This window comes from Microcaecilia unicolor, chromosome 1 (assembly GCF_901765095.1).
Source record: "Microcaecilia unicolor chromosome 1, aMicUni1.1, whole genome shotgun sequence".
In the NCBI taxonomy this organism is placed as follows: Eukaryota; Metazoa; Chordata; class Amphibia; order Gymnophiona; family Siphonopidae; genus Microcaecilia; species Microcaecilia unicolor.
Window position 1 is genome coordinate 771466746 of NC_044031.1, and position 13580 is coordinate 771480325.

The 13580-nt window shown below is 47.7% G+C and overlaps 1 protein-coding gene across 1 annotated transcript in view; it reads right to left on the reverse strand.

The window, feature by feature from the left end:
- The window catches only part of RASGRF1 (Ras protein specific guanine nucleotide releasing factor 1), a 328543-nt gene that overhangs the window by 86830 nt on the left and 228133 nt on the right, over window positions 1-13580 (reverse strand). Inside the window, exons 13-14 of the mRNA XM_030192898.1 lie at window positions 10718-10800; window positions 5354-5602 (exon numbers count right to left, since the gene is read on the reverse strand). Coding sequence (XP_030048758.1) covers window positions 5354-5602; window positions 10718-10800 — 332 coding nt within the window. The remainder of the gene's footprint in view (window positions 1-5353; window positions 5603-10717; window positions 10801-13580) is intronic.

Sequence of the window (13580 nt, forward strand, 5' to 3'; positions counted from 1 at the left end):
TGCTCAACCTGTCGGCCAGACTGTTGTTTACCGTTGCCAGATAAGTGGCTTGGAGGAACATGCCGTGACAGCGAGCCCAAAGCCACATCTGGACAACTTCCTGACACAGAGGGCGAGATCCGGTGCCCCCCTGCTTGTTGGTGTAATACATGGCAACCTGATTGTCTGTCTGAATTAAAATGATTTGGTTGGACAGCCGATCTCTGAAAGCCTTTAGAGCGTTCTAGATCGCTCTTAATTCCAGGAGGTTGATCTGCAGTCCTCTTTCCTGAAAGGACCAGGCTCCCTGATTGTGGAGCCCATCTACATGAGCTCCCCACCCCAGGAGAGATGCATCCGTCGTAAGCACTTTTCGTGGCTGAGGAACTTGGAATGGTCGTTCCATGGTCAAATTGGATCGAATCGTCCACCAGTGGAGAGAATTCCGGAAGCCAGTGGACAGTTGGATGACATCCTCTAGATCCCCCGCAGCTTGAAACCACTGGGAAGCTAGGGTCCATTGAGCTGATCTCATATGTAGACGTGCCATGGGCGTGACATGAACTGTGGAGGCCATGTGCCCCAGAATTCTCAACATCTGCCGAGCCATGAACTGCTGAGACACTCGAACCGTGGACACCAGGGACAGAAGATTGTCCGCCCTTGTCTCGGGAAGATAAGCTTGAGCTGTCTGAGTGTTCAACAGGGCTCCAATGAATTCCAATGCTTGGACAGGGGTGAGATGGGACTTGGAATAATTTATGATGAACCCCAGTAGCTCTAGCACCCAAATAGTCATTCGCATGGACTCCAGAGCACCCTCCTTTGAGGTGATCTTCACCAGCCAATCGTCGAGATAAGGAAACACATGCACTCCCAGTCTGCGTAGCGATGCTGTGACTACAGCTAGGCATTTGGTAAACACTCTGGGCGCAGACGCCAGGCCAAAAGGCAGTACACGGTACTGAAAGTGCTGTGTTCCCAGCCGAAATCGAAGATACTTCCTGTGAGCTGGAAGTATCGAGATGTGTGTGTAAGCATCCTTTAAGTCCACAGAGCATAGCCAATCGTTTTCCTGAATCATGGGAAGAAGGGTGCCTAGGGAAACCATCCTGAACTTTTCTTGGACAAGAAATTTGTTCAGGGCCCTTAGGTCTAGGATGGGACACATCCCCTCTGTTTTCTTTTGCACAAGGAAGTACCTGGAATAGAATCCCAGCCCTTCTTCTCCTGGTGGAAGGGGTTTGACCGTTGGGCCTTCAGAAAGGCGGAGAGTTCCTCTGCAAGTACCTGTTTGTGCTGGGAACTCTAAGAATGAGCTCCCGGTGGACAATTTGGAGGTTTGGATTCCAGATTGAGGGTGTATCCTGACCGGATTATTTGAAGAACCCACCAGTCAGAGGTTATCAGAGGCCACCTTTGGTGAAAAAATATCAACCTTCCCCCGACCGGCAAGTCATCTGGTACGGACACTTTTACTGAGGCTATGTTGAACTGGAGCCAGTCAAAAGTCCGTCCCTTGCTTTTGCTGGGGAGCTGTAGAGGCCTTAGGCGCATGCTGTTGACGAGAAGGAGCGCGCTGGGACTGAGCCTGGACAGGCTGCCGAGAAGCAGGAGTGTACCTACGCCTAGCATAGGAATAAGGAGCACTCCACTTCCCTACAAAAAACCTCCTAGATGAGGAGGTAGTAGCAAAAGACACCCAGCGGAAGAGAGAATCCATAGCATCATTGTGCTTATTGAGCTGGTCAACCAGATCCTCTACTTTCTCACCAAAAAGGTTATCCCCCCGGCGCATCACTATACCTTGGGCAGTGATCCTGGATGTTACATCAAAAGTGTTGAACGTACCCCTGGCCAGGAATTTTCGACACACCTTCTGCTGCCTGACCACCTGGCGAAAAGGCTCGGCCTGCTCCGGAGGGAGTGCATCAACCGAGTTCCACAAGTGGATACTCGTGAAGAGCTGGTATGTCTGGATTTTGGCAGCGAGCATTGCGGCCTGATACGCTTTCTTCCCAAAAGAGTCCAAGGTTCTATATTCTCTGCCTGGGGGCACCAAGGCATAGTCTCTAGTACTCTTGGCTCTTTTGAGAGCGGAGTCCACCACCATGGAATTGTGAGGTAGCTGAGACTTCATCAATCCAGGCTCCACGTGGATCCGATATTGGGATTCAGTTCTTTTCGAGATCACAGGATTAGACAGAGGGAACAACCAGTTTCGCATAAGGACTTCCTTCAGTACATTATGCAGAGGAGCCATTGCAGCCTCTCTAGGTGGAGAAGGATAATCCAGGACCTTGAGCATCTGAGCCCTGGGCTAATCCTCAACCTCCATAGGGAAGGGAATAGCCGCAGCCATTTCCCGGACAAAGCAGGTAAAGGATAGACTCTCCAGTGGAGAAAGTCTCCTTTCTGGTGGAGGGGAAGATTCAGAAGGAATCCCATAGGACTCATCAGAAGAAAAGTACCTGGGATCCTCCTCTTCCTCCCACAAATGCTCATCTTCAGTATCAGACAAGACACCTCTCAGAGCAGTCCGAAACTGAGCCTGCCTCGATACAGAGGAACGACGTCTTCGATGGCGATGCCGAGAAGTCGACGCCCACCTGGACTCCGGTGAAGCTTCCTCCACTGACGTCGAAGGGGAGTCGACTTGGGTGGCAACTTACACCAATGCTGCAGGCGGCACTGAGGTCGGGGACCTCATCACAGGCGAAGGCCAGATACCACTGCAGCAGACGGTACAGAAGGTGCAAGCACCCCTGACACCGAAGCAGACTAGCACAGTAACCCTTCCAGAAGCTCTGGAAACAGGGCCATGATGCGCTCGTCAAGAGCCACCGTCGGACAAGACTGCAGGATCGGTAAAGGAGCCGCCGGCAGAATCTGTCGAGGCTCGGGAGCAGGTACCGGGCTGCTAGACCAACGCATTGGCACCTCCTGAATAGTGGGAAAGCAATCGATTCGGCGCCGACGCTTCTTAGGTGCCGAATCCCTCGATGCCCCGGAGCTCCCGGCACTGTGTGTTGAAGAAGAACGATGACAGTGCTTCTTCACCTTCGCTCGACGCCCGTCATCAAGACTCCTCGGTACCAATGAGGAAGACTTGGAATCCTCACGTCTCCTCGGGGCCGGGTCCGACGAAGGTCGGTCCCGGGGGGCCTGCATAACAGGAGTCCTTGAGACAGGTGGAGACCCACTCAATGCCTCACTGCTCCCAGCACGAGTTGGTCGTTCCGCAGCCATTAACTTCGCTCTCGACGTTGATGCGTCCCTCTATGTCAATGTCGATGCCACTGACCTCGGTACCGATGTAGCAGGGGCGTATCTGGACTCTGGCGGTAGGGGGGGCCAGAGCCAGAGGGAGGGGGCACATTTTAGCCCCCCCCCCGGCACCACAATCCCCCCTGCCATTTCCGGACCCCCTCGCCACTGCCAGACCCCCCCCTTGCCACCAATGACACTCTCCACCCCCTCCCGCCGCCGCCAACCCTCCCCCGCTGCTGTCACTTACCTTTGCTGGCGGGGGACCCCAACCCCTCGCCAGCCGAGGTCCTCTCTTCCATGCAGGCTGCAAGTTGCAATGCTTCCTGTTCTTCTGAGTCTGACGTCCTGCATGTACAACGCGCAGGACGTCAGACAGGAAGCGTTGCAACTTGCATCCTGCACGGAAGAGAGGACTTCGGCTGGCGGGGGCTTGGGGTCTCCCGCCAGCAAAGATCGGCGACGGGTTGGTGGCGGGCGGGCGGGAGGTGGAGAGGGTCAGTAGTAGGGGGGTCCAGGGCGAAATCTGCGGGGACCCAGGCCCCTGTGGCCCTACGCATATACGCCCCTGCGATGTAGACGGCAAAGGACTGGACCAAGCCCCAAAAAGCTTCTCTCGTTGGGCCTACTACTACTTATCATTTCTATAGTGCTACTAGACGTACGCAGCGCTGAACACTTGAACATGAAGAGACAGTCCCTGCTCGACAGAGCTTACAATCTAATTAGGACAAACAGGACAAACAAGAGATAAGGGAATATTAAAGTGAGGATGATAAAATAAGGGTTAGGAGTTAAAAGCAGCATCAACAAGGTGGGATTTTAGCTTAGATTTGAAGACGGCCAGAGATGGAGCTTGACGTACTGACTCAGGAAGTCTATTCCAGGCATATGGGGCAGCAACATAAAAGGAACGGAGTCTGGAGTTAGCGGTGGAGGAGAAGGATGCAGATAAGAGAGATTTACCCAGTGCAGATAAGGAGTGGAGGAGTGGCCTAGTGGTTAGGGTGGTGGACTTTGGTCCTGGGGAACTGATGAACTGAGTTCGATTCCCAGCACAGGCAGCTCCCAGAGACTCTGGGCAAGTCACTTAACCCTCCATTGCCCGCCGGATTGAGCCTGCCATGAGTGGGAAAGCGTGGGGTACAAATGTAACAAAAATAAAATAAATAAGAGAGATTTACCCAGTGAGCGGAGTTCCCAGGGAGGAATGTAGGGAGAGATGAGAGTGGAGAGGTACTGAGGAACTGCAGAGTGAATGCACTTATAGGTCAATAAGAGGAGTTTGAAATGGATAGGAAATGGATAGGTAGCCAGTGAAGTGACTTGAGGAGAGGGCTAATATGAGCATAATGACACTGGTGGAATATTAGTCGTGCAGCAGAATTTTGAATAGATTGAAGTGGAGAGAGATGGCTAAGTGGGAGACCTGTGAGAAGCAAGTTGCAATAGTCTAAGCGAGAGGTGATAAGAGCGTGGATGAGGGTTCTGGTAGTGTGCTCAGAAAGGAAAGGGCGAATTTTGCTGATATTATAGAGAAAGAAACGTGCATAGAAGGAGAGGGAGGAGTTGAAGATGACCCCAAGGTTATGAGCTGATGAGACAGGAAGGATGAGAGTGTTAAAATGGATTTAGGAAAATCCACTGCTTATGTCTAGGAGGGGCAACATGAAATCTGTTTTACTCTTTTGGGATCTTACCAGTTACTTGTAAACTGGATTGACTGGCCACTGTTGGAAACAGGATACTGGGCTTGATGGACCTTTGATCTCTCAGTTTGGCAATTCATATGTTCTTAAATCGATACATTATCAGCAGCCAGTGTAAACAGAATAAGAGAGAAGGCACATGGCAAAACATTCTTGACAGACATATTAATCTATGAACTGGACTACCAGCTTAAACTGGTTTTGAATATTGGTCATACTCGCATAACTTCTGGCTACCACTGCTGACCTGGATATTAAGTTCCAGTGCCCAGATATGGCCTAGCACCGAGTATCCAGGTCTAAATTAGCTGGTGGTGGTTATGAAAACATTGACCACTGTTAGCTCAGTACTGACCTGCTTGTTTCTGCAAGTCCTGTCACAGAGGTGTCTGGATTACCTGGCAGGAATGGCACTCATTGGCTTTTTGTAGATGGTAATAAGTTTCTCGAGGACAACTTCTGAAGTGGTGAAGACTCTGTAGGAATGCAGGAAGGTGTTAAGAAAGTCAATGCTGAGGAATCGGAGGTCCGTCAGGCGCTCCAATAGTCGCTCCACGCTTGCATAGCGGATCTGAAGAACTTTGCAGGAGTTCATGGTCTTGCTGAATCGGATATCAACATCATCACAGTACAGGCTGGAGTCAGACCTAAAAACAGGGTGTAAAGATCCTGCTGGGATTGGCTAGACATTCTGCATCACCTCTGTGACATCACAAAGTGCATACACATCCTGATAATAATGCGAAGGGGGATTGGCTAGACATTCTGCACCACCTCTGTGACATCACAAAGTGCATACACATCCTGATAATAATGTGAACGGGGATTGGCTAGACATTCTGCATCACCTCTGTGACATCACAAAGTGCATGCACATCCTGATAATAATGCGAAGGGGGATTGGCTAGACATTCTGCATCACCTCTGTGACATCACAAAGTGCTTGCACATCCTGATAATAATGTGAAGGATTCTGTTTAAAAGTCACCACTTTCATCTCACTCTTTGCTAATATATAGGCAGGAGAGAGTCTCACCACACCTCCTTCCTTTTTGATGGGGAGGGGGGCTTTGGGTACCCACATTGCTTAAGACTGGATGTTTCCTACCCCCTCAAAGAGGAACTTTGCACTGGAGAGGGATGGACACTGCATGCATGAACAGGTGTAGGTACTCAGAAGCACAGTGCTGTGTTTCCTACTCTGGTGCGGGAGACAGATTTAGGGTTGTAGTAGCCATGACATGGTAGAGGGGGATAGATGCTGGACATGGTAGGGGTGGAGGGAAGGAGAGATGCTGGACACAATGGGGGAAAGGAAGGAGAGATATGTTGGGGGAGTTCATGACTAAAGGATTGCCTTGACCACTAGATACCCTTAGGCCAGCTGTGCTCATCTCTGTCCTCCTCAGTACAGGGTAGAGGGGAAGACTAACTTCCTTTTGATATGGGGGGGGGGGGGGCAGAAATGGAGAAGAGTCTAAGCTAACCTTCCTCTTCCTTAATATAGGGGGGGGGGGTGAGGCAGGAAGGAAGTGTCACTCTTAATCTCCCTCCTTATTGCCACTGCATTGAAACAGGCTTTGATCTTGCCCAGGAGTTGTGGGTTATAAAAATTTTAAATCGATAAATAACTAAAATGAACAGGAGAAGATGTGAAACCTTTCTTGATTACTATATCTGTTTGTGCTAGTTTAATGCTTACTTTGTTTTAATACTGTGTTTTATGAATTTATGTAGCGTAACAGTTTTATTCTATTCTGCATGATGTTGCTTTTGTAAACAACTGTGATGTGTTTTATTTATTTATTTATTTGTATCCCACATTTCCCACATGGAAAGGTGGATAATTAAAGTTTTACAAATAAAAAAGGACAAGTATAACCCCCTCTCCATCCTTGTTGATGTGGGAGGAGAGGAGAAAGCATCACTATTTGCCCCTCCTCCTCAGTAGGGGTTATGGAAAGTAGAAAACTGGGATAACTGGCCGAGAGAGTTCAGGAATGAACACAGTGTTGAGAAAGAGATACAGCAGGCTCTGTGCTTGATAGCAAAGCATTGCTTAAAAAGGACGTTCCAGGAAATCATTATATCTCAGAACTGTTTACTGTTTGCATGTCCTGCAGTTTAAGCCACACAGCTTAAGAGCCAGATTTTTAACTAGTTAGGTTTACATGGGTAAATCTTTTGAATATCAATTCCCGGGACTTGTTCCCAAGAGTACCAACTCCTCACCAGCCATGGAGAAGACCATTTGCCAGATAAAATGTTAGTTAACACAGATCTTTCTCTGTTTAACGGAGAGCAGGTAGAAGACTACCGAGAATGCAAACCAACAGCCAAGTTGAACAGAGGCATTTCAATGTTTAGGTTGGGCAGGATAGAAGATATTAGGTCTCACTCATTAGGAGAGTGTCACACTGATTTGAAGGCTCACTCACTCTCACATTCTCTGAGCCCCTTGCACTCATTAGGAGAGTAGCACACTCAGTTGAAGGCTCTCTCAGCCTCACACTGTCTCAGTCCTGTCTCTCTCTCATTAGGAGTGTGTGTCACACTCAGTTGAAGGCTCTCTCAGCCTCACACTCTCTCAGCCCTGTCTCTCTCTCATTAGGAGTGTGTGTCACACTCAGTTGAAGACTCTCTCAGCCTTGTCTCTCTCTCATTAGAAGTGTGTGTCACACTCAGTTGAAGGCTCTCTCAGCCTCACACTCTCTCAGCCCTGTCTCTCTCTCATTAGGAGTGTGTGTCACACTCAGTTGAAGGCTCTCTCACCCTCACAGCCCTGTATCTCTCTCATTAGGAGTGTGTCACGGATGAAGGCTCTCTCAGCCTCACACTCTCTCAGCCCTGTCTCTCTCTCATTAGGAGTGTGTCACACTCAGTTGAAGGCTCTCTCAGCCTCACACTCTCTCATCCCTGTATCTCTCTCATTAGGAGTGTGTCACACTCAGTTGAAGGCTCTCTCTCACCCTCACACCCTGACCTTTTTATTTGTTTGCACTGAACCCCAAGTGTTTTTGGTGATGGGAACTGGCTGCTAAATATTTTCTGTTTGAACCACACTATTACAAGTATTTCTGCTCACTTTAAACCATGTTCTAGCTGTGTTTGTGGAAGCCACTCACTTTATTACAGGGACTGTCCCTACCAGAGAAAGACACAAACACATGCACACGCACCTACGATCTTCAAACACACACATGCACAAAAACACATATATACTCTCCTTCTGTTCACACTGTTCATGTGCTGTGGTGCTGCTCGTGTGTTCACTCAGTTACCGTATCCTCCTCAGCCAGTTCTGCCCATCATCTCATAAAGTTCTTGCATTGGAGGAGTGGCCTAGTGGCCTAGTGGTGGACTTTGGTCCTGGGGAACTGAGGAACTGAGTTCGATTCCCACTTCAGGCACAGGCAGCTCCTTGTGACTCTGGGCAAGTCACTTAACCCTCCATTGCCCCATGTAAGACACATTGAGTCTGCCATGAGTGGGAAAGCGCAGGGTACAAATGTAACAAAAATAAAATAGATACTATTGGAGATTCTACATGGAATGTTGCTACTATTGGAGATTCTACATGGAATGTTGCTATTCCACTAGCAACATTCCATGTAGAAGGCAGCGCAGGCTTCTGTTTCTGTGAGTCTGACGTCCTGCACGTATGTGCAGGACGTCAGACTCACAGAAGCAGAAGCCTGCGCGGCCACATTGGTGATCTGCAAGGGCCGATTTGTGTTGCTAGTGGAATAGCAACATTCCATGTAGAATCTCAAATAGTAGCAACAGTGTAGGAGTGGCCTAGTGGTTAGGGTGATGGACTTTGGTCCTGGGGAACTGAGGAACTGAGGAACTGAGTTAATTCCCACTTCAGGCACAGGCAGCTCCTTGTGACTCTAGGCAAGTCACTTAACCCTCCATTGCCCCATGTAAGCCGCATTGAGCCTGCCATGAGTGGGAAAGCGTGGGGTACAAATGTAACAAAAAAAAACCAAAACACTACCGGCTCTCTCCAAGGTCACAGCACAGGAAATTTCCCTGGCTCAACCCTCACCCCTGTGACTTCTTTTCCTTCTTTGACGGTTTGTAGAATTTTCTGTCTTACTAATTCTTATACAGTTGTGCAATGTTCTAGTTTTCCTTTTTTTTTTGATTGTTATAATGCACTTTTTCTTGGACTGTCATTAAAATTACATGACAGGTGGCTCCGAATCCACTTGCTTTGATGAAATTGTATTGGTTTCCTATTATTTGGAGAGTTAGTTTTAAGATTTGGGCTTTAATTTACAAGGCTATACACAGTGAAAATCCTCTGCATTGCTCCCTCTTTAAACCTGCTGGGCTCGGTGATCTGCTGACAATGATCATTTCAGCCCTTTAGATTAGATGGGCGTTTTGCTACTCTTTTTATGGTTCTGGGACGGGCTTTGTCACTACAGTTAATGGTCATTACTATTTATTTCTGAAAGCATTTTTCCACAGTATAGATTGGGGTATCTTTGACACTGGTGATCACGAAGGTGCTTTTGTTGAAATATTATGATGTTGGTGAGTGAAGCTCTGTAATTTAGTTTTCTTTTTAAATTCATCTTTATATTTTGTACTACTTCACATATGTTCAGTGTTTTATTGAATTATGTGTGTTCTTGGCAACTCAGATTTGTAGATGGCTGGGATATAAAATTGTATAAATAATAAATACATTCATATCTAAAAATAGTTACACTGGAAGCAGGTAGGGCAGCCTCACTCACTCACACAGGGGAAGAGGTTTTGAACTCTGAAAAATGTCTGGACAAGCTAGCTATCTTTTTAGCCACTGGACATTTATAAAAATGTGTACAGTCCTGAAAGGTCTAGACAGCCCCACTAAGCATCTGTCTGGCTGCTGGTAGAGCTGATGCAGCTGCTACTTTCCAAAGGGAAACCAGATACGAAGCTCCTTTGAAAACCGCCTCTGTCTTACTACTACTACTACTTAGCATTTCTATAGCGCTGCCAGGGTTACGCAGCGCTGTACTAGTTTAAACATGGGGAAGGATGGTCCCTGCTCAAGAGAGCTTACAATCTAAAGGTTACAAACTATGTAGTCAGTGTAGAGTGGCTAGGCGCCAAAAGCAAGGGAGAAGAGATGGGTTTTGAGTAAGGACTTGAAGATGGGCAGGGAGGGCAGGGCGCATGACGTATGGGCTCGGGAAGTCTGTTCTAGGCATAAGGTGAAGCGAGGCAGAAGGGGCGGAGTCTGGAGTTAGTGGTGGTAGAGAAGGGTACAGATAGGAGTGATTTGTCCTGAGAGCGGAGGTTATGGGTGGGAACATATGGGGAGAGGAGGGTAGAGAGGTAATGGGGGGCTGTAGATTGAGTGCACTTGAAGGTCAGTAGGAGAAGCTTGAACTGTATACGGTAGCGGATCGGGAGCCAGTGAAACGACTTGAGGAGAGGGGTGATATGAGAGTATCGGTTCACGCGGTAGATAAGCCGTGCGGCGGAATTTTGGACAGATTGAAGGGGGGATAGGTGGCTAAGTGGGAGACCAGCGAGGAGGAGGTTGCAATAGTCGAGACGAGAGGTAACGAGTGAGTGGACGAGGGTTCGGGTGGTCTGTTCAGAGAGGAATGGGCGAATTTTGCTAATATTATAGAGGAAGAAGCGACAGGTCTTAGCTGTCTGCTGGATATGGGCAGAGAAGGAGAGGGAGGAGTCGAAAATGATTCCGAGATTGCGGGCTGAAGAGACGGGGAGGATGAGTTAAAATTACAACTCACTTTATCATCTGTGGCACTGTCACCTTCGAGTTCTCTTCAAACGCATTCATCATAAGGCCATTGCATCGGATGTTATCCACACACTGAAATACATATAAAAATATGTCATTCACACATTGCAACATGCAAAATAACAAGGTTATCCACACAATTAAAAGTACAAACTAGGTTAAGGCAGCAAACCCTATCCAAACGCTGATGCACAAAAAGAATATGATGTTCACTGAATTTTATTCACACACTGTAAGATGCTACCAGACAGTATGTTACCTTCACATTACAACATGCAAAAAAAAAAACCCCTCTACTCATTTTTTAAGGCAATTAGAACAGACATAGCCCAACTCTAATACAGTAATTAGATACTAAAATAGCCTCTTTTTAAGGTATTAAAATAGAAATAACCTAGCTTGTTTTTATTTCAAGGCAATTAAACCTCTACTGCTAGATGTCAAGCTGCCATAAAAGGCCAAAAATGAGCAGGTTAAGATCTTGTGATTATTTCTTGTATCGCAATTCACTCAGGAATACTTGGCAGCATTGCATTGTACAATCACCAGAATTTTACAAAACAAAAAAATAACCATAACTCAGTTTTTGGCAAGACACATGAAGAAGGGTTTGCAATAGCATAATAGTTACTCCAAGAGTAAGATGAATATCAGAGAAACAAAGGGCTTCGTTTACAAAGCCCTTAAGAATTGAATGGGCTTCCTCTCATTTGCCGCAGAGGAATCGCTAGTGCGGCTTTGTAAAAGAAACCCTAAGTGAATTATCTAATGTTAGCTGTCAACCCCAGCTTAAGGCAATAAATTAGGTCAAAGGCGGCTTGTTGAAAGAGCCACATTTCTAATCCTCTCAAATTTGGGCAAAGAACTTTCCAAGCATAAGTCCAAAGGGAGGGCATTTCACAGCATCAAGGCTAAATAACCAAAAGAAGCCTGTTCTGTGGAGCCAAGTCGAGATACAGAAGGGGGAGGACCTGCTACCAGATGCACCTGAGATTGAAGACTTCCTCCACTACAAATTCATGCTATCCTCCCTCCACTCCTCCCTATTCCGTGCAAAACAGGACTACTACACCCAATTGACCAATTCTCTCAGCTCCAACCCTCGTCGTCTCTTCACCACCCTTAACTCCCTCCTAAAAGTGCCCCCCGCTCCTACTCCCCCTTCTCTCTCTCCTCAATCACTGGCCAACTACTTCCGCGACAAAGTGCAAAAGATCAACCTTGAGTTCACGACCAAACCTCCACCTCCCCTTCACCCTTTAACCCTCTCCCTCAACCAACCTACCCAGGTCTCCTTCTCCTCCTTTCCTGAGATCACCGAGGATGAAACTTCCCGCCTTCTTTCCTCCTCGAAATGCACCACCTGTTCCTCTGATCCCATCCCCACCAACCTACTCAACACTAAGTACATAAGTACATAAGTAGTGCCATACTGGGAAAGACCAAAGGTCCATCTAGCCCAGCATCCTGTCACCGACAGTGGCCAATCCAGGTCAAGGGCACCTGGCACGCTCCCCAAACGTAAAAACATTCCAGACAAGTTGTACCTAAAAATGAGGAATTTTTCCAGTCCATTTAATAGCGGTCTATGGACTTGTCCTTTAGGAATCTATCTAACCCCTTTTTAAACTCCGTCAAGCTAACCGCCCGTACCACGTTCTCCGGCAATGAATTCCAGAGTCTAATTACACGTTGGGTGAAGAAAAATTTTCTCCGATTCGTTTTAAATTTACCACACTGTAGCTTCAACTCATGCCCTCTAGTCCTAGTATTTTTGGATAGCGTGAACAGTCGCTTCACATCCACCCGATCCATTCCACTCATTATTTTATACACTTCTATCATATCTCCCCTCAGCCGTCTCTTCTCCAAGCTGAAAAGCCCTAGCCTTCTCAGCCTCTCTTCATAGGAAAGTCGTCCCATCCCCACTATCATTTTCGTCGCCCTTCGCTGTACCTTTTCCAATTCTACTATATCTTTTTTGAGATACGGAGACCAGTACTGAACACAATACTCCAGGTGCGGTCGCACCATGGAGCGATACAACGGCATTATAACATCCGCACACCTGGACTCCATACCCTTCTTAATAACACCCAACATTCTATTCGCTTTCCTAGCCGCAGCAGCACACTGAGCAGAAGGTTTCAGCGTATCATCGACGACGACACCCAGATCCCTTTCTTGATCCGTAACTCCTAACGCGGAACCTTGCAAGACGTAGCTATAATTCGGGTTCCTCTTACCCACATGCATCACTTTGCACTTGTCAACATTGAACTTCATCTGCCACTTGCACGCCCATTCTCCCAGTCTCGCAAGGTCCTCCTGTAATCGTTCACATTCCTCCTGCGACTTGACGACCCTGAATAATTTTGTGCCATCTGTCGCATCCTCAACCTCTCTCTCTCCACGGCAACTGTCCCTGACACCTTCAAACACGCTGTTGTCACACCTCTCCTAAAAAAACCTTCACTTGACCCTACCTGCCCCATCTCTCTTTTACCCTTCCTTTCCAAATTACTTGAGCGCGCCGTTCACAGCCGCTGCCTTGATTTTCTCTCCTCTCATGACATCCTCGATCCACTTCAATCCGGTTTTCGCCCTCTGCACTCGACAGAAACAGCACTCTCCAAAGTTTGCAATGACCTGCTCCTGGCCAAATCCAGAGGTCATTACTCCATCCTCATCCTCCTCGATCTTTCCGCCGCGTTTGACACTGTCAACCATGATTTACTTCTTGCCACGCTATCCTCTTTTGGATTCCAAGGCCCTGTCCTCTCCTGGTTCTCCTCTTATCTCTCCCACCGCACCTTCAGGGTACACTCCCATGGATCTTCCTCCACTCCCAT